Source organism: Athene cunicularia (assembly GCF_003259725.1).
Source record: "Athene cunicularia isolate RWA chromosome Z unlocalized genomic scaffold, athCun1 chrZ_part1, whole genome shotgun sequence".
Taxonomy (NCBI): domain Eukaryota; kingdom Metazoa; phylum Chordata; class Aves; order Strigiformes; family Strigidae; genus Athene; species Athene cunicularia.
In genome coordinates, this window is record NW_020799142.1 from 9,629,463 (window position 1) to 9,652,321 (window position 22,859).

At 37.1% G+C, this 22,859-nt stretch overlaps 1 protein-coding gene across 1 annotated transcript in view; it reads right to left on the minus strand.

Moving 5' to 3' along the window:
* The window catches only part of COMMD10 (COMM domain containing 10), a 127,533-nt gene that overhangs the window by 84,000 nt on the left and 20,674 nt on the right, over window positions 1–22,859 (minus strand). Inside the window, exon 3 of the mRNA XM_026865879.1 lies at window positions 20,063–20,173. Coding sequence (XP_026721680.1) covers window positions 20,063–20,173 — 111 coding nt within the window. The remainder of the gene's footprint in view (window positions 1–20,062; window positions 20,174–22,859) is intronic.

Sequence of the window (22,859 nt, forward strand, 5' to 3'; positions counted from 1 at the left end):
GAAGTGCCAGACCAAAAACCAAGAATTGCATTTAATAATAGTCTGAAGGTACATTTTCCAATTTTGGTAAAAATCTAGTATTTTTATGTACAGAAAAATGGATCCTGGCTGCAAGGAATTTATAAATGCAGACCTTATTCAGACACAAAGCAACAGGTTTTAAAAAAAACACTACTAATTTCATACATTTTTAGGGAGATGAATCATAAAAGTTATCTATCATAATAATGTACTTTCTCAATGCAGAACACTGCAGATTTTTAGAAAGAAATCTGCAGCAAATAGGTCAGTATTTAAAATGTTGAAGATTTTCAGAGATGAACTATTGATTAATTTTTACACAATCTTCATTTCCCACTCACTAAATCCTACACTCTAAAATGTAGAATTGGATTACAGATTCATAAAAGAAATAGAAAAAAAATTCCTTGAAATGCTACTGTGCTTACTGATCCTAAACAAGCAAATCACTAGTATTGTTCTTAAAATAAACTAAGTCAATAATCATTAAGAGGGACAAGAGATCAGAATCCAGGTCCCAAACTTTCCTGCACTACAAGTTCTTCCCAGAGTAACTGCAACCAGAAAAAATATGCCCAAATGGTATTTTAATACAATATTAAATAGGGAATACCACAAAACTGGCGCTCTAGGCACAGAGCTACTATTGCCTCTCTTTATCCTGCACGTTGTTTTTACCTCATTTCTGTGCTTTTGTCCTCATGAAACAGCTCCTTATTGTGCATGTTTCACATAATTAATATAATGCCAGGTTATGCTAACTATAGTAATATTGGTTATCACTTGACATCGGTCCCAACTCTGCCAGGTTACAAGTAACATGTTATTTTTCATTATCTAGTAGAGGCTAAGTGATTTTAATGAGAATCAATTTCACTGAAGAACTCATCTGCAATGTTATACCATTTTTGTACATCTGTTAAGTAGCATTTCTAATGAAAATTCATGTGGACATCTTAACATAATACTAATAACAGAAAATGTGACAAACTGACTAGAATCATGTGGTTTTTAGAAAGCAATAAAACAACTTAGAAACCTTTGAAAAAGCTAAGTGCAATTTTTTGTTGGAAAGAGACCCCTTGATTTGTGGATTTAATGTCTCTGTAGGTTTCCTCATCTGAAAGGATGGTCCCACCTTTGACCCTCTCTAGAACCTGGACATTCTTGCTTTTACTTTTCTTCTTTAAAAAAAACCCAAAGCAAATTAATACCAAATTAGTCATGACTCTATTCATCTCCTTTTGATGGACTCTGCAGAAGAATCAAGTTACACCTTAACTGAAATCTCTCCATAACTGCAGAGTAATTTAGCTTGGAACAGGCCTCAGGAGGTCATCTGGCCCAACCATCCTCACCCTCCTTGGTCAAAGCAGGGGTTAACTCTGGAAGGCCAAATATTTTGCTTTACAGAGAATTTTCAACATATAGCTTCCCCAGAAATGTCCACTTCTGACATCTTACTTGAGGACAACACTTCCGAGCTACAGAACAACATAACTGTTCCTTCCAAATTTAATTTAGCCATTTTCAGTGATGTTCTTGATTTTCTTCTCTCCAACTTGAAAATCTTGTTTAAAATACCAGTTGAATCCATTCACATCCTTGCAGTAATAATCACTATCATATTAGACAAGAATCTCTGAGTTTCAATTGTGGTTGCACTGTATTCCCTTTTTTCTTCATAACATCATTTTTTACTTCTTGTATCTCTGCACATGTCACAAGCAATATCTTTTATTTTTCTATTATTCACTTAGGTAGCTATGCATCAATTATAAACTTGAGAAAACAAAGTGGTAGGCTAATTCCTGCAACTCAAAGAGAGGTTTGCTCCTCAGCCATTCATTTCCTGACTCGGTCAATTCCATACATTCCACATCACTCTTGATCCTTTAACTGAAAATATTTTCACAATTTTTTCTTATCTGTTACTAATGTGCAAAACATCCTCTCTAAATGTGTTCCCTATTGACATTTCCATGCTTTCTATTCTTCTCCCCCTCCTTTCTCTTTCATAATGTGTGTTGATTACAATCAGGTTAACTTTCAATTATTGCAATGTCATACCTATATAATTTACTTATACTTTACGTACAAACCAAATTTTTCTTACTGTCTTTTTTAGTTCATGTTTAGACACAAGAGAAATTTTAAAACAGCTATAGTAAAATAAGCTCACTATCTGTAAAAACTTTATATGCAAACTTTATGTATAAAGCTCTTTGAGACTGTGAATTTCTTAGGGTAAAAATTATTTTAAGTTTGAGCAAGTGAACAACATTACTAATAACAGAAAAAAAATATAATCAATTAGCACTTCAGACAAACATGTACAAACACAATTACAAAAACAAAATAACCAAAATGCTTTGTCATTTCCTGCTTTTAAAATTTGTAGGAATTCTTGAAATATTTAATTGTCTCTCCATCTCACCAATTTCATTAACCAGAAACACAAATGCATAAACCTTAACAAATTCCATGCAAATAATTTCTTTCCTGTCTCTGAAAACGTAAGTTTTACAAACTTCCCAAAAATCTTCCTGATCTTTGTATTAGCAGCAATATCAAAGGCACAAACATCATATAAGTCTCACTTTTACCTACTTCTGTAAAGCAAAATACTAGTCTTAAAATGGCTGCTAAAATCTGGGAGAAGACTGCCATTTTGGAAAGCATGAGTCCAGCAATCATGAAAAAGAAGTTAAGAACTGGACACAGTTTAAAGTTGCATTTTCTTTGCTATGTCACCCCCTTCCTCAAGCTAACAAGTCACAACCACCTGCAAACCATGGTCTATTTCCTTCTATGCCAGTGCAATTTTTTCATAGGGCCCTAGGTTTTTTTCCTAGAAACCTCCAGGCCATTAGTTTTGCTTCATTTTCTAATTCAATTCAGGGATTCATTTTGCAGTGCAGCTTTAAAACCATCAGCACGCGTAAGAGTGGCAAACTTCATTCCCCAGCCTTTCTTCTACCTACTGCGGAAGAAAAGACACATTTTAGGTTTTGATGGATTTAGAGGGGCAATGAATACAGTTCTCAACAGCCAGCAAGAGGAAGGGATTCTGTTTTGTCTTGTTTTTCTTTTATTTCCAAGGCTTATTTCTGCAGTCAGAGTTTGTTTACTGCTTTTGTGTTTGCCTTGAAGGACACTTGACAACTATTGACATAGATATCTATTCACATGCAAAACAATCCCACTTAAGCAATATTAAGGTTTAGAGTCTGTATCAGTAACTTCAAGATAAAAACATCTTCAACATTCTAACAAGAACAGTTGAAGAAATTCCCCCTGCTGTGCTATTCCCCGTGATGCCTGTTCCAAAGGTAACCTTCTCCTTCTTGCTGAAGGATTCTCTGCCCCTTTCCAAAATGGGTTCCAGGCTCTTTGCAGCCCCCAGAGTAAACAAGAATTGTAAGCAAAATGGACTTTACTGGCACTCATACATCTGCAGTCCCTCACTATACATATATAAGCATTTTAAATTTACAAGTTTAAACAGGGATTTTTATTACAATCAAAAAATTTATTGGAATAATCCTTTTGGTCACCTCGTCTATACTATTTCTGCTAGTATATGAGTGTATTCTATCTTATACTCTCTGTAAATTACTTTTTTTTCAGTTTTCTGTAAAGCATTCACCTACCTGGGGGCAGATCAGTCACCTTCTCCTACATTATTTTATATGCCAACTTCACAAAGTGTTGAGTACACAGCTGATTATCTATACTGCATCCAAGACTAGAAGGAAGCCCAGCCAAGCAATCTCCTTCTCCCAGGTGCATTATTTCAGCACCTGGACTGTGTGCCCTACACAGTACCCAAGTGTTATCTACTTGGTGTCTAATGACAGCGAAGCCTGACCTTAAATCAGAATGCTCTTAATCACTTAGGGTTGGGGCAAAAATACAGCACTTCTATGAGAAACAACCAGCAAAAATGAAATGGTAATTTTTACACAGTTTAAGTCAATTAAACTTGAAAGGGAATTTGTGGGACAAACTAAAAGACACTTTTCTAGCCCAAAAGTTTTCTTCCACCTATTCAAAAGGCTTTTACACTCAATAAAAATGTTAGTATTCTTTAACCTCAAAAACCCCAACCAACCTGCAAAGAGTATTTTAATGGAAATGTAAGAATTGGATGCAAATGTTAAGTAAATGGTGACTCTATGTAACTACATTTTTTTAAAAGAAAAAGCACCTTTATTTCCACAAAACCAAAGAATAATTTAATTTTCACAAGCTCTGAGGTAATATGAAGATATTAACACATGTTGTACATGTACAATGGCAGAAGATTAATTTTGCACCTGTTCCAGACCTGTTAGTAGAACAGCACATTACTGGATATTGTTTCCAGTGGCAATAACCTGCAGTCTTCCTAACATTCACACTCTCCCTAGCCCTCCAATTTTTTGTTAAAGAATTAAACATATGCCAATTCCACATAACTCTGAAAATGGAAAGTTCTTATTTTTATAGAAACACACATATTAAAGCAAAAGTATTTTGGTGTTGAGCTGCAGAGCTCTTTTTGCAGTTTTACAGGCTGACTCATGCTTGGTCCACAAGTCTTACTTCCTTCTTTAGTTAAAAAAAAAGCTAATGCTGAGAGCACATTACTGAAGTGCTTCAGAAACAGTGAGAAAAACATAGTGCTGTTTTTTTTTCTGTTGTCTGAAGTCACATTGCTACAAAAAGTCAGTAGTCCCAAGTTTGCAATTTTTGAGCATCTTAAAAAATAGTCACATTAATGAAAACATTCAAGTTACTTCACCAAATTCAAAGCTGGGTTATGTTGGATTGGAATGTTTTGAAAACAAACTATTTTATTGCAAAGAATGGAAAAAAGGATTTAGAACAAGTATCCACAACCTAACATCTCACTGTGATGCTTAAGTTACAACACTGTATCTCTCATGCTCAGCACTGACAAGTATGTTTCCTCTCTCTCTCTCTCTCTCTCTCTCTCTCTCTCCATAAAGAACAGATACACTAGATGTCGTTTTCACTTTTGGGTTTTTTTGTTGTTATTGCTGTTATATCCTTCCTCTGACTTACTACTTCCACACATCTTTGAAAGACTTGCTGTTCTCTGTGGCCCACCCTTGGATTGCATTTCCCAGTTAAAGATGTGTTGAGGTCTTCCCTTCAAAAAGCTGTAAACACACAAGCGTACTCTGTCCTAGACAGGTATCACCAGCCTCAATCTCAAAGTCAAGGATGGCTCCAAATTTGTTGCAACTCCTTCAAGGTCACAGGAGCATACAATTGGGGTTTGAAATGGTAATGTGAATTTTAAAGCAACTCCACCAAAAAAATAAATTCAAATTATGCTACACTTGAATTTTCAAGAGCTTTTCAGAATGACTTTTCAGATACTAGGTTGAGAACAAAGCACAGCATCATGTGGCATAATGCTTTGCACAGCACATTGCCTCCCTGCATGTTAATCGCTCTCAGCCTTACCCAAAAAAAATCTCTACAGGTTCAGCTCAACTTCAGTTACCCTTCAGTGAACATAACTTTCCTTCTCTTTTGCTGTTAATTGCCTATACTGCCTCCACCTCCCCACAGTTGTTTCATACACTTCTGCTCTGTGTTAGACAGTTCTTAAACATCATTGTGACATCTTACCTGAGTGTGCCTGGCCACACATACATCTGCATTCAGAAAGAAATCAAATCATAACAATTTCAATACTTAAAAACTGGCTGTTCTTGATCCCATCCATATTATCAACAAACCATTTTGGTCCGCATGAGAAAGACTTTTATTTTCACTCCATGTGATATAAATTTTAAAAGGAGAGACTAAAGAACTTGTTAAATGTTACCCTCTAAAAGTATAGACAGAAATATACTACTATCCAGGAACTCTGAAATTGTCTAAACACTGCCTAAACATTTTTCTTGCATCTATATCATTCCATGTTATCCCTTTAGAAGCAGAAGTTACCTGATGGTACAAGAAGAGCTTTAAGGCCTAAAGAACAAGGGAAACCAATTTACTCAAGAATTATACTGATATACTGATTAATCAACTATTGTTCAAAAAGAAAAGAAACAGAAGCAACAATGAAGAAAAAAGAGACTAGTTATATGATGGCAGCACCTGGAAGTGTGTATTAGAACTTCCCAGACATAGCACCAACCCCAGGAATTCTGTTCCACTTTGATGGCAACTCACCTGTTTGAGAAACTTCAAAGATATTTTGGAATCTGTACAATTGCTTTGAAAGTAGCACAGTCCATTTCTTCCTATGAAGATGGAATGACAGAAAAGAAGTAGTAATGGGAATGTGAAGAGGCAAAGTGATATAGAAATGACACCACACAGCAGTTCACTCAGCCCATCCCCTCACAATGCTGAAGGAGAAAAATGAATCAAAAGGCTCAGAAGATAAGGACAGGAAGTGGCCCCTCACTCATCTAAGGTCACAGGTAAAAGACAGACTTTTTAGGGGAAGAAAACAAGAATTCAAACACTAAGAAACAATAACAAAACTAACACAACAGATAGAATGGGACAGCGAGACGCAAGAAGCTCTGCCATATCTTAAAACACCTCCCCCCACCCCTCCCTTCTTTCCGGGATCAGTTTTGTTCCTGGTATCTCTACCTCCTCCCTGCAACGGCACAGGGGCAGGGGATGGGGGGTGTACTCAGTCTGCTGCTGCTTCCTCCAAGGTGGGGAGGAAGCACTCCTCTGAATTCATGATGCTGCTCTGCGTAGCATCCCTCTCATAGGAGTCAGTCCTTCACAGACTGTCTCCACGCTGAGTCCTCCTCACAGGATGCATTCTTCTTCAGATGTCTGGCATGGGTCATGTCCATGTGTTGCAGTCCTCTTGGTGCCAAACTACAATGGCAAGGGCTGCTTCTTCCCACAGAGTCCTGGGGGCCTCCACAGGCTGCGGGCTGATCTCTGCACCTCTAGTGACCTCCATGGGTGGCAGGAGGACTGCCATCTCACTATGGGACACAGGGGGGTCTCCATACTCTGGCACACCTCCCCCCCTTCCTCCTCCTTCCTTCCACTGACCTCAGTGTTCGCATAGATGTCCTTCTCATAACGCCTCCTCAAAGTCCCCCCTTCTTTGGTTTCCTTTCTTACATTATCACAGAGGCACAGCTACCATCGCTAATTGGCTTGGCTTTGGCCAGAGGTCCGTTTGACTTGGAGCCAGGGGAGCTTTTGAGAAGCTTCTCACAGGGGCTATTGCTGTAGCCCTCTCTGCCACTACCAAAACCCCTGCCATACAAACCCAGCACATAACAAGAAAAAACAGCTCAGGAATTCTGCTGAGGCTGTCACAAGGACTTTCCCAAATCTGCAAATACCTTTCTTCCTGCCTCTAAATTCTAACTTCAAATTAATCTCCCCTCCTCAGGAGGATCTTCTAATAAAACACACTTCCTTCCCAGCAATGACTTCAGGTGTTTGTAAGATTTAGGCACTTGTTCTTGAACAAAGATATAGATTTGTTTTCAAGGGAGTAGAGTTCAACTTTAAAATTCCTTTATTTAGGATTCAGAATAGGAGAAGAGGAAAAACAACATGAATCTGAACTGCTCCATGCAGTTAGTAATCCTATACTCAGTCCCAGGCTGCTAAACCTTCCAGGCCTACTAGGTATGCCAGCACTCCTAAAGCCACCAGGGGGCAGCCCCCTGGTGTACCGTCAGTGCATCTCTAGACAGTTTAAACCTGTGACTCTGGTGATACCACAGTGGATAATACATTTCTCCACCTCACGAAGAACAGAAGCGCACCCTTCAGTCTTCAAGTACCTAATCAAAATACACTGACCAGAGCTGGCTACAAATCTGGTCCTTGGCAATTTGGTTTGCTGTCAAAATCCCAATCTCATAACATGATTTATTCCCAAGCATAACCCTCTTCCAGGTCCCATTTCTGCTGATGCTGGAAAAGAGGACAGAGAATAATCTAGAATTTTCATCCTTCTTTAAAACTCTAGTGCCTGTCTCTATGCACCAGAAGTAATCCAAAAAGCCTCAAATCAGGCAGTCCTGAAAAACTCAGTGCCTAATGTTGACGTTGTTGAAGAAGGAAACATTTACAAACACTACTTAGAAAGCAGTTCTCTTAATAGTTTGATTACACGCATAACAGAAATTGTCATTCCCTAAAACAGCTATAAACTCACCAAGAAAGCATAACAGTAAAATTTTATTTTCCATTTGTCCCACTGGTGCGGTTCCATCTCATGGGCTGGCTGGACAACTTAGTTACTCTGACTACATACATGCAAGTACAGAAATGTTGCTCAAGGGGTCAGAAAAAGCAGCAGCTTTTCCTTACGTATAAATTTCAAGCTAGACAAGCATTTTCATTAGCTTTGGCTCTATTTTTGCATTGCCCTTTCAAAATGTATTCTTAATAACAAGATCTGTCTCAATAGGGAAAAAAAGTATTTTCCTTTTGCCATTGAAACATATTTCTATTACTGCATTGCCAGTGAGTGTGCGTTCCTAGAAATAAGTATTTGTTATTTCATTAGTAGTGATTTTATACAATCATACTGAAAAATATTTGCTATGGAGCTGGAGGCCATGCTGTGGGTTGTGGTTTTCCTATGAAAGAGGTCATATTTCATGTATTTTAACCAGTGAAAAAGGTCACTTGTCAAAGCAGCTTTTAAAGTTTGCTAAATGTTCATACAAACCCAAGAGGCACAAATTTAGATACCACACAGTTCCAGATACCAGACTCCTGTAATTCATAAAAAAACAGGAAAGAAGATGAGTGAAAATTGTGCCCCTTGCATATAATTGAGGGGATGACCTACCCTCTTACACCTGAAGCATGACTGGAAAGGGTGTCACAGCATTTAGACACCTGTTTAATGTCAACTGCACAGCACTGATACCACCTGACAGCATGTACTGTATATTTATTGCCTCAAGCAGGACAGATGTTAGAAATGCAGGAGATGCTCACTTTTTACTCCTTCAAGAATCTACATACTCCTCCAGGAAGCCAGGTTTGTCAATTTCCATAGTTGCACATTGACAAAAAAATTAGCAAAAGTAACAGAAAGTAAGCCCAGCAATTCTGCAAAGCAGACAGAAAATACAGAACAATCCAATTGCTTTTAAATTCAAAATATGCTATTAACCCACAAAGCAGCTTGGTTGGAAAATCATTATCACTGAGAGGATTACTTTTCCTTGACAGTACCATTTTGTACTGAAACTCAAGAAACAACGCACTTTAAGAACTGACAAAAGAAAAGCAGAGCACAAAGAAGAATCACAAGGATGGTGAACACAAATGTAAACTGAATGCAAACGAAGAAGTACAAGCTCCTTCTGTACTAGTCTGAGCAGACCTGGTGAGATACTTGTCACATAAAATACATAATCAGTTTGCAATAGTAATACATTGCCACTGGCAAGGTATTAACCAACAAGGAAACTGGATATGGTTCTCCTCACCATGTTTTCTAAAGGTACATGAGACAAACGAAAGGCACAAATTGCAGGGTATGTGAATTGGTCTGGCAACTGCTCCTTGCCACCCTTTCACCCCCAAACAATATCTTCTGATGTAAGGTTTGACATGGTTAGGAAGAAAAGGTAAACACATGTGTCATTAAACAAAAGATGCATAACAGGTTGTGCATAGAGACAAGGGAGAGAGTGAATGTGATGGGGTGCAGGATGCATAGCCTCAAAGGGGTCCCATAGTAAGCTGTGGGACCTGACCCTGGCAAGATGCAAATGCTCTGACACAGATCAGCTTCTCTCCTTTGAGATGCACAGTAAAAATACTGTAACGGAATCTGCAATTTCCTAACCCAAATTAACCATTTCACACATGATGTCCTCACTTTTTAGTATTATAAAAGAGACACCATGTTCAAATTCTTCAAACAGTTCATTTCTGTTTTCTGTGGCTAGCCCTACTCTTGAAAAGATTACAAAGAAAGTCTGAAAGGAAAATACTGCCAGACACTCATATTTTGAAGCACATCACAATTGTTCAGCTTCATATGGACTAGAGTACTCATGGCACCTGTAAATTTACTAAAACCATACCTCCACCCTCAGACATTCAGCAGTGCTTCTGGAAGAAAGGTAAACTGCCCCACTGTATAAATTTAAGGGATATGACCAAGTCAAGTCCTGTGGAGATACTTTGACTGGAAATGTCTACCCTCACTCAATCAATATCTCTCCCCCTTCCAGTGTGGAAGATGGAGTTGTGGTCAAAGAAAAGCAGGTAGCTGTTCCCAGACCAGCTCCCTGTTTCGTTCCTCCCAGTACCAGGACCCTGCTGTTATCTCTCTAATATATGCTTCAGCAGCAGGAGACGGCTCACCTGAAGCTCCCCATTCCAGCAGCGTGCTGCTGACTCTCAAGCTGATGCTGATCTTTCTCCATGCAAACATACTATCTATTCATAGGCAATTCTGCATGTCCATTCCAGAGTACATCCTCTGGTAAGGGAGCTAAAAAGTTTTTTGGAGAGGACAAAACAAATTAGAAATGATTTTTTTTAAAAATCCAAGAAAAGAAGAAAATTAAGAAAATATTGAGAATTATTAATTAAGAATTATTAATTATAATATTAATAATTAAGAAAATATTAATAATGAAGAAAATAAGAGAAAATTAAGGAACAATGAAAGATAACTTTGCTAAATAGTTCTAGATTTTAGAAGTTATTTAAACATTATGAATTACCTATGACATTTTTAATCTATTTGGCCCAACTTCCTTTTTGCACTTCAGAAAATTAAAAAGGCAAAAATCACACTTTTAAAATGTAATTTATTTTCAACTCTTCTGACTATTAAGACAGACATCTTCCAGAATCTAAGGACAGTCAAACAGAGTTTGACTCCATGCCTATTATACCTTCCTGTTCATCTCCCTTCCTCTTAAAATATCTTTCATACATTTTAAAAAGAAATATAATATCACAGTTTCCAAGATAATCCATTCACTTAACTTTCAAAGGTGAAAAACGCACGACTCGGGATAAAATAATCAAGTACATCTTAAAAAAATAAGGTTAAAAAGTTTGTGTAGGTATGCTTTTTTGCACTAATAAAAGGCAGATGAAAAATTGGAGAAAACAAGGAAATAAAACTCCTGCCAGTGTTCCTCACCAGCTCAAGTTCAAAGTCAGTATCAGTATTTACAAAGAAAATGGAACAAAAAGTTATACAAATTACTAAAGAACTCCTTCAGGTGGACAATAAGAACCCACTTTATTGGCATTTGTATTAGATTATTTTTCTGTTCCTTCTGCTTACAACAAGAGTTCCATTTCTATCCATGCCCACTGCAGAGCCTGCTGAGCGGTGTTTTAGTAAACAGCACTGTTTAACACAAGAATGGAAGGCAGAAATGTTCCTCTGTTCTCTGCCCATCCTCCCACAGCAGCAGAAGTAAAATTCAGTGGTGAGAACTATTAAACAACTACAGTGGGCCTGAAAAAACCCATGAAATTGCATAGAGAAAAGGTGGGACCTAGCAGTTAGTCTAGGGAGGTGTGGACATCATATTGTCTTACACAAGGTTGCTATTTAATCACCTTTTCTGTTTTTTTACAAACAGGCTGTGTAAGACTTAAAGCTTGCTTTGAAAACTCCACACTGTTCTTTCTGGATACCCTGAATATCTGCAAAAAATGCATTTCTATGGTGCAGCTACAAAAGTTAAAGGCATTTATAAGCAAGTTCACATCTTCATTAATACATTCCATATATATTTAGATCTTACTTTTACTCCTTTTTTGTAGTTTGATTCTCTTTGACAAAAGATGTCCTCATATTCAGAGAGTGCCTCTAACACAGTACACATTACAAGAAGACATTAAGAAGAGTGTATTTCTATTCCTACCCAAGAAGTGAACAGCAAAGCACAGACTGCTCCCAAGCTACCACTACGGTAACGAGGAGCAAGGCAACCGCTTTTCAAGTGTCAGTATAAATTGAAAACAGGCAACAATCATGACTGTAGAAGATAATCCTACCTCTTCCAATAAACTCTGAAGGTATTCCTTACATGGGAACCAGCTACAGGAAAATAAAACACTATTGGGTCTTTAAAGATGTGTTATTCTGAAGCATAAGTCTACTGACAAAAAACACAGAAATTAATTTTTTAAAATTCCACCTCTCATGTAACTTTTCTCATTTAGAACACCTCACAGGAAAAAGAAAGGATTAACAGGTAAGAAAATTTTCCACAAGCAAGTCTCTCCAAGTTGCAACTGCTGAGCAGTGTAAAGTTCACCATTTTACAGATTAAGAACTTAGAAACTGAAGATGAAAAACGGAGAAGCATTTCCAGTGGTACTGAGAAAACATACAGACATGTTTATAGGTAGTTCTGCATAGATTCCCTTACACCAAGACTTTCATATATAAAACATTACTCTCCTACTGATTTATAAATAACATATTCCACCTCTTCTCTGCTTGCTAGTAATTGCCAAATAATGCAAGAGACAACCACTCCTACCTGACTTAAATGCCATGAAATGCTACTCACTTCATATACTCTATATCTAAAGGCTTTATAACCCTCTGAATTTTATAACATTCAGAAGAAATTTTGATTTTTATGTAACAGTTTTAAAATATTCACTTCAAAAAGTTTGGAGATTATATTGTCTTTCTCTGCCCTTATGTCCAATTATCAAAGGCAGGAATTAACTTCATTGTAACAGAGGGCACATGCAGAAGAGCTATGCTGGTTAAGACTGAGCCTTGCTGTTAGAGAAAGCTCAACTTTTATGTTCACCTCTCCCTAATCTCACGCATGCTTTACAGTACCTTATCTTTCTACTTTAGAGTCAGGAAGAAACAGACACAGGAGAGGTGCCAATTTAACACGTTTGTGAAGGGGCCACGGAGCTTATTGCCTAAGTAAAAGCAGGGGGATAGGTACTGCTAGGAAGTACTGTAAAAGTATTGAAAAAATAGGGTTCTTTTCTATTGCTACATTCCAATGAAGACAACAGTTCATTTGCTAAAACACTGAAGAGTTTCTGAGAACAGCAGGCAAGAAATTATACAGATGCCTGAGAATTTACCATTCATGAATCCCATGAATGTTTTTTCTTCATCTGAAAAGACTGAAGGATCAAGCCTACAAAACCAGTTTGAGGCAAACAGGAAACAAATTTTGTAAGACAATGTGGCACGCACAACTGCATTAAATGAGAGAAATTTAGCAGATCTTTGTGTTTTTCAAATGCCCTCAAGGCCTTGAAAGTCTAACTCTGCCTGTCAATGAGATGGGTCCAAGTTTCAACTTACATATTTCAGCTACTTTGCTGATTATTTGGACTGACAATGGTAAAGTTAACACATTTATTTTGAATTATTTAATCTGAATTAACACAGACAATTCAATTTACTCCTGTACAAACAAGAATTTTAGTATTAACTATAGGCTGAGGTTGCCCAGACCTACAACACAGTCAACTGGGACCATTTTTTTCTTTAATTTCATGACACAAGGACACATAGACAAAGTCTTAGGAGTGCTTTAGTGGAAACAAAGCATGTGCGTAAGTTGTAGCCAGTTACAGGATTTGTAACTTCATGTCTTATAGACTGTATTCATAAATAGTGTATATAGCCAGGTGAAACATAAGAATACTGTAAAGAGATCCCTGTAAAGAGATCCTTACTATAAGCTGCGTAATTACATCACATAAGATCAAAATGCAATCAGATAATTAACTACACTGCAGTACAATTGCCAGAGGTGTTGTGAGAGACTAAAATGTCATATGACTGTCTCAAACCTTGTGGGACATTACTGGATCCATGGTGGTGACTATTCTTGCAGCCCTATCCCGCATCCTTGCTTTATTTCTGTCCTTTCCTTCCATTCTGTCCTATCACTACCCCTCTTCACCTTTTTTTTGTTTTAAATAATAAAAACCTGGTTTAGGTATATGGCATTTGACCTTGTTTGTGTTTTAATCTCACTCTTGGGATCACATGAAAACCTCCCCTGACATTGGATTGGGACAGGTGTGTGCATACTCCTGGAGTCACACCACCTGGTAAATGTTTTCTAAGTAAAATATCAAACTACACACGACTTACAGAATATGGGTTACTCTGTCATCCATTTCTATGCTGCTACATAGAGAAAACTAAGATGCTAAGAAAACAAAAGTCCTCTCAGCATCTTGAAAATTCTGGGCTGCAGCTTCATTTTTTCCTCTAATTAAATGGATTTAATCAGAGATAAAAGGTATGATAGATCAAAAATAATCTAATGGAAGAATTGCTGTGCATTGCAAGTCCGTAATTTCTGGCTCTCATGGCTGAGCAATGAAATTTCTGACAGCTTTCTGTGGCAATATGACAGCCTGGAAGCTAATTATAAATTTCAGGCTCATTTTTCTGAGCTGTTCCACACACTCAAGATTATATAGTCATTCTTACTACAGCTTCTACAAATATGAAGACTTTTCTTAATATTCTGAAACCTGGTCTTAGAGGAGTTTCTGCTTTCTTATCATCAGCAGCATTTATTAAATTTTGGTTTTCAGAAAAAAATTGGTTTCATGATATACCTTACCAAAAGCAGCAACCTTGCTTGTATAAATACGTTCAGAAAGACCTTGAAACAGGACTGTGCTATCTGAGGCTATCCAGGCCTCTATTTACCTCCTCTAAACAAGAATGAAAAAACATTTTCTCTCAATCTCATCCTTAAACATCTGCATTCACCCAAGGCCTGTCCCACTTACTTTTTGCAATTGCTAGAGACTTACAAATCTGCTTGATGAGAAGTCTAAACTCAGTTCAAGGGTGTACATGCAAGCTTGTTGTTTGTGTTCTGAGAAGGAAAAGGGTGACCTCCTCATCAGAACAGAAAGTGATTGAGAGGTAACTGATGAATGTGAGAAGCAATTTACAACTGTTTAGTCTTTGCACCCTCATCACAGTTCCTTCAGAATCATGTCTTTTAATTGCCCTCTTTTTTCCGACGCCCTACAAATACAAATTACTCTTCTACTTTGGGGGGGAAAAAAAAAAAAAAAAGAAAAAAAATAAAAGGCACTTAAATGCGTCACCCCAAAAGCCCAGGACTGAGAAGGCAAATGAAGGGGGTACATCATGGTATAGATGTTCAACTCTGCCACCTCCTACCTCTCTGGAGTGGGAACATATCACTAGCATCCACCAACTAGAACTGTTTATGCCACTCCATAAATAGAACTTCTTTTCAGAGGGAAACAAAGGGCTAAACTGAGGGAGAAGGGGGAGCACCCCCACATTTCCTTAAATGCCCAAGTGCAGGTCCTGTCTGCATGCCATACAGCCTGCACAGAATCTACAGCCTGAACAGTGATCTAGCTCCACTACAAGGGCTTTGTTTTGCATCTACTCTGTCTTGATGTTAACGATAGGGAAAGTATTCACAATGGCATACTTAGAAAGCATAATGGCATGCTTACTGAAGTAAACAGAACAAAATGTCTTAGGTCTAGATTTGTTCACAGTCCAGAAGTGTATAGAAAGCCCACAAAAACTAGGTGGAAAAAAGAAGAAAACCATGACCTGTTATTTTAACAAGTGAAAAATAATAATTTAAGATTTGCAGACTTCTATTTACTCTGTAGAATGAATATGCATTATGATCTCAGTTTCAAATACAGTCAAGACCCCACTTTGATTCTGAACAGTTGCAGAAAAAAAATAGTTTCAAATATTTCCACTGTTAGTATTCCCCTTTTAAAGCATCTATAAGTTAGGGGAAATTAATTAAAAGGAAATACATTAAATTGGTATAGTAACATTTTAACATGTTTTGTCAAAAGTATTACATTAGCAGGTTTAACGAACCAGCACATTTATCTGTTATTTTCTGACAAAATCCCGTTATAAAATTCTTAATACATATGTATAAAGAGGGAACAAAAAAACAAATTATTGAATTCTCACAAGGGATCTATACATAACATTCACACAGAAAAAAAGAGCTCTTTGAAAAAGTTCTTAATGGTTAAGAATAAAATCATAGATGTAATAAAAAGAAGGAAGATCAAGAAAAGAACAAAGCCTTCCATAGGACAAATTGTAATTACATAACTGATTCAAATTAAATCTGTGGAATGGATTTACAGAAAAAAATTCAATAACTATCAAGAGACAACACTGGGCAAGAATAGTTTATTTATCCTAACAATTTTCAATCATAAATGTTAACTACATATCTTGTGTAAAAATACACAGTAATAAATATCTTACATAGATATGTGTTTTACTGGATCTTCCTAGTGAAGATGCATAGCAGAAACTCTTAGAATACACTCTTCTCACATTCCTCTGCAGAGATATTTGAAATGAAGCATGTGACAGTTCTGAAGTCCTCAGACCTTTTCTACATTTTTTTTTATATGTCTCCTATGGTTATAGGAAATAATCATAGTTGTTTAGAAAGGTCTGGACTAGATAGTCATTGCTATTAACAGTGGGAAAGAATGTGAGTGTGTGTGCCTGTGAGGATCATTATTAAATAATTTACAGAAAATTTATTTTATTAAATAAACACAACATTTTTTTTATCAGTCTTTGTTTGCAAATCAAAATCATAATTAGCAGCACAGATTATCAAGATTGTTAATTTGTGCTCCCTCTACTGGTTAATTCATCCTACAGCCATAAAAATAATAATAATCCCCAGATTGTTGTGCTGCAACTCAACAGCCAAAAAAATCTGAAACCAAATTATATCATTAAAGAATACCCTTACACATCAGTTCTAAATGTTGCCTTAGCTCATTAAAATGACAGAATAGAAGCAAGTTCAAAAAGATGTTTCTTATCATACCAGCTTATTTTGTGTGTCTAGTTCATAGAAATTCCATTTCCCTCAGATTTAGCAATGCAATTAAACATTTCAAATTGTGAATCATTGTAAGAAGCTGCTGTTAATTAAATTTTTATTGAAAGCTCCTTTTTTCTTCTCCTCATGCAAAACACCATTAGCAACCAAACTGCAAAGCAGCCTAGATCACAGGACAACTTGGGCTGGAAGGTAGGATTTGGCAGCCCACCTAATCCACCTCTCTGCTCACAGCAGGGCTAACTCCATGCTTCCATCAGGATGCTCAGGGACTTGCCCCTTTGACTTCCGAGTATCAAGGCTGGCAACTCTGCAACCTGTCCAGGTAACAAAGCCATACTTAATCACCCCCATTGTGAAAAACTTGATGGCATATGCAAAATATTTGTTAGATCCAAATCAAGCATAATTCAAAGTCTGAGACAAAGCAAAAGGCAAATTTGTAACAAAACCCAGGAAAACACAGTTTGACAAAAATCATGTGATCTGATCACAATTACTGCTAGGCACAAGCAGTGTATTTTAAAGAATCATAGAATGGTTTGGACTGGAAGGGACCTTAATGATCATTTAGTTCCAACCCCCTGCCATGGGCTGGGACCCATTCCAGTAGCCCAGGTTGCTCAGAGTCCAGTCCAACCTGGCCTTGAACACTGCCAGGGAGGGGGCAGGCACAGCTTCTCTGGGCAACCTATTCCTGTGCCTCACAGTAAGGAATTTCTTCCTTATATCTAATCTAAATGTACTTTCTTCCAGTTCAAAACCATTACCCCTCATCCTATCACCACAATCCCTGATAAAGAGTCCCTCCCTATCTTCCCTGTAGCCCCCTTTACGTACTGGAAGGCTGCTGTAAGGTCTCCCCAGATCCTTCTCTTCCCCAGGCTGAACAACCCCAACACTCTCGGTCTGTCCTGGTAAGGAAAGTGCTCCAGCCCCCTGATCATCTTTGTGGCCTCCTCTGGACCTGCTCCAACAGGTCCACGTCCTTCTTATGTTGGGGGCCCCACAGCTGGACACAGCACTGCAGGTGAGGTCTCAGGAGAGTGGAGTAGATGGGGAGAATCATCATCACGCTTCTCTTGACGCAACCCAGGATGTGATTTCCTGAGCAATGCAAATGTCACTAGCAGATTGAATCCTTTCAAAGAACCAAAGACCACCTTACTTTTGAATTTTAATGGTATAATACCTGTGGGACTCTGCATTTCATCTGAAGCTGGCAAAATATGGTCTATAAATATTTACATAGCATATAGCAGATTCTCTGACTTTTTATTTTATGAAGCACAAATAACATTCATATATCCACAAGTTTTCTAATTACCTCTCCTGGAGAGATAATTTAAATAATTTAAATGTCATCTTATGACAATTGTTTAAATGATCTTTAACTGGAGTGAGTGGTAGTAAACATATTAATGTATTAGTACAATTACATATAGTTAGCAAAAGTGGAAATAATGGCCAATTTAATTTACCTTGCTCAGTATGTTTTTTTATTAATAGGGTTTAGTTTTGTAGATGAGCAAGACAAACTTCTATTGTTACATACAGATTAGAAATGTAAACACTTAACACTTCCCACACCGACTGACTTCACATCTCAAAAAAAGCATTCAAAGGGCCAGTGTGACAAAGAGCACTACTGCCCCCTAATGCACTAGTCCACAAAAACGCCTCTGTAACGACAACACTAAACACATACACTATGCCAAATTTCTGCGGAAAAGGCACATACACTAAGCTTGAGGAGAAAAAAAAAAAAAGTATCTGGTATCTAGGATTTTCAGGTAACTTAGTACACAAAGAGATCGTGAAGATGAAAATTATGTTCCAACATTTCTGTCAGTATATAAGCAGATATTAACAGATCTTAAACCTATTCCATACTAGAATGTAATCATTCAGAAAAAAAACCCCTGTAGTTATCTTCACACCAACACAGATTTTTAAGTTTTAGTGTCTGTAGTGTGAGAGCACCAATATGTTTTTCTTGTTCCACTGTTCTATCTAAATGCCAGTTACAAGTCTATTCTAGGCTTGTAATTATTGCAAAATATAATTCTCATCGTGATATCTAATTATATGCACAAAATGAAACAGAGAGGAAAATAAAAAAAATCCACTTGCTGAATTCTGTTTTTGTAAAGGAACCAGATGAACTTTCTGTGTCATGCGATAGTGATATTTTTTCCTGATTTTTTAAAAAATTGTTTTGCTCTGGAATTGAATCTGTATGCAGTGCTGCCCAATGCAGCTTGGACATAAAATACTGTCTTGTTCTTGTATTTGCCTTTAAAAAATACAGATTGCAGTGAACTGCTGAAAAAAAAGTACAACTGCTGCAAGACCTGGTGAGAAGCGCAAACATAGGCTGTGTATTCTTTTTTTTTATTCTACCATAAATCAGAAATTCCATTCACGTTAGTAAAATTACTGATTTAAACGCAATGCCATAGCAGAACTGACTTCTGATTTTTCCCCCTCAAATCTTTCATACTGACTTTTTCATAGATAAATATTCTTACAGAAGTAAAGACTCCAATTTCTGTTAGCAAGACAAAATTAAATGTAATTTATGTGATTAATTTAAAACATGCTAGCTAACAGAAGATACAGATTTTATGAATAAAAAATTATGTTCATTACTGGGTGTTGGCACTAAAATCCTTGAACTTAAGACTTTACCTTAAAACCTCCAAATATTGGCTTTCTGGGACCTTGCATACTATGTCATCATTCATATAAATATATCATTAGCACAGAAAGGTTGTAAGTGATGAGTAATATCTTACATAACTACACACATGGTAGAAGGTTGCAAGCTACTAAGCATTAAAAGTATAAGTACCACCAATCACATGTGATGTGATAGAAATAAATTATTTACAAAGATATTTTAGAGATCTAAAACAACCGTATTCCATGATATTTCTCTATTCCGTTACAGTCCAAAGAGCTGATAACACTTCTCCGCTCTCAGTCTACCCAATATGTATGCTATTAAGTCAGTACTTCACAGTTAATTCCAAGTGCTTACTATAATTTTATGAAATAAATTAAAACACTGGCGAGACTAACAACAATCAAGAGTTCAAATTTATGCCTCAGAACTTTGAGCATAAGGCCATCATCACAACTCATTCCAACTCTGCCAGGCATGTATTTCTTACCTTTGAATCTTCACTGCACACTCCCAACTCTAGCACAGCCCGAGGAGACTTCAGCTTTGCTTGCATGGACTCTGCCATTTGAAGATTAAGCTGCCATCCAATTGTTTCAAGCTATAACACACAAATTTAGATACAATCAGATGGTACAGAAGCACTCAGGTCACATTCAATATTGTGACTGATCTGTGCTAGTGAACACAATGTCAGACTCTACAAATGTTAAGCACTTTTATACAATGAACATTCTGCAAATTCTTCTGGACTCCAAGACAGATTTAATTCTCTCTGTTGCCAAATTTATCATTCAAACTGCCTGTGACCACCCAAAATAAAGCAACTTCATATGCCTCAGATCTGCTGGAGCCAATCCATAAAACACAACTAAGGACCCACAATAAGGTAGCTTTCCCCTTCTTGTGGAAGTTTATCAGCAAAGTTGCAGACTCAAGTTTATTTTGTATTTATTTTTCTTTTAGGAAAAACAAAAAAAGTTACCAATAAATGGTAAACCAGATAAAGATGCTAATTTCTTAATCAACAGATTTGCTCATGTGTGTTCTACCATACACAGATGTTAATGATAAAAATAATGCTGTGCTGCTTTTTAAATTGTTACTACTGAGAAGCCAAACCAGTTAAGCATATAACAGAATTTTTAATAGAAAGCTACACAGATACATTTCAAATTACTTTTTAATCATTAATCTAATATGATATTCAAGCATTATCAAGCTACACCTCATACAGAAATAAAGTACACAAGAACAGAACTAGAAGTATTTCATGAAATAACCTACCTGGCCTTCTCAAATAATGAAAAGTAGAAACATAAAGTCTTAACATGTGGCAAATTAATTTGCATACAAGTTTCTTTCAATCTAGTGTCTCCTCTCTGCTAATAAATATTGTGGCTGACTTGGTAAGTGTGCCACATATCAGTTAATCTCCTACCAGTACAATAACTCAGCGAAAATCATCAACTGCACAAAGCCATCCCAGAGACACACTCTACTGTGAACAGCAGAGAAGCCAATAAATGCTCTGGCTCTTACAGTGACAGTAATCTCTAGATGAAAGATAGGAGAGAAAGTGAGCAGCAGAAACATCTTCCATTAGCACAGCTCAAAGACAGAACTTCCAGACTTTATTGCAGCTATACCATTTACACTTGCATTTCTTCGTATACTGAACTGATATACATCAATCATCTAACAAACACTGTAAGCCATACAACTAAGCATACCAAAAGGAAAATTATGTATCATGACCACCACTGCCAGTCCAAGATGGTTCAGGAGTTTAGCAAAGGCCAAAGTTCATGGAAAGCCACAGACAATCTCAAACTGACTGTGTACAGCTACAGGAACAAGACACTAGGAAGAACTTCAGCATGTCAGCCTGCAGCCTGTAAACTGCTCTGCAATAAATGACCCTATTCAGTCTTCATTCTGTGGTTAAAATAAGGGTATTAACCAAATCAATGAAAGCATGCATACAAAAAAATGGTCACAGTTAAAATGTTGTAAATCTGGTCTAGCTCATTTTGTGGTAGCCATAGCTTTAGTAACAGTATGCCCAAAGCCAAGTTTTATAAACTCTAAAAGCAGATTATTTTTTTAATCATAGTTCTCTGTTTGATTTCCTCTAACCAGATTACATCTCGGTTGATGAAAATAATAAGGCATTGCCCATCTCACACAAAAGTACAGCACAGTCTGATGTGGATTCTGTGGATGTGCTCAAGTCAGTAACTCTAATGGACAAGTCAGGTAAGTCCTGCGCTAGCCAGTATCTGGAATCTTCCAGCAAATTATCCCACAATGACACAGCTGAAAAACATTTTTCTCTCCACAGACGTCAACAAAATTAAGTAAAGGAATTACCTCCAGTTCTCTCCAGAGCATAAACACCTTATCATCTTGCCTTACTCTGAGTTTCAGATCAAGAAAGAAGTCCAGTTCACCTAAAGAACCCCATCAAAATTCATCATGGTCAACAGAGAAGGACCCAATTGCTGACTTCTGGTCTAGTGGTGGGAGCAGCCTGAAGCAGGCATCAGGAAACAGTACCACCTATTTTGATAAAACACCTAACCATTAAGGTCAAACACAGAGACAGTGAGCAAGCTCTGGAATGTGATGGCTCCTCATACTGCAGTCACTAAGGTTCAAGCTCCACACTCCTCAATTTAGAAAGGACTTTCTAACAGTTACTTAAACAGTTTATTATAGGAGTATGGAAACCAAGCCTTAGACAAGCTAGCAGCTCGTCCAGGATTATAAAACAATGCCACTAGAGACAGTATCTCAGAAGCCTGAATTTTAAGGCTTTTCTAAAGCTGTTAAAGAGCGTACTGTATGTACCATGAAAAACACACCCTCAAAAGTAAAGACATTGAAATTTATGTCTTCTGTTTCACTTTTAAGACACATGTATCCAGGAATATTGTAGACGGCTCAGAACAAATACAATACATGTGGTAGCACAGTGGCACGAGTTTATAGCTGAACAGCAGCCATAACTCTTTTTCTATATTGCTTTACCTTAAAATTACTTTGTTTTCCTGTACAACTCATGTATCTTTCTGTTTTAAATATAGTTGTGCGAGAACAAGTTTTGATTAACAAGTAACATGCTGCCTAAGGCTTCAAAATGGTCTATTTATTTTCTTGAAAGCAAAATACAACATGTACTTGGCTATGGTCATGTTTACTTAGAAGACATTCAACATCCTGAAATATCAATTAACCTTTTGAGAGTGGTGACATGTTTCTGCATGGCATTTTTGTCAAGGCAC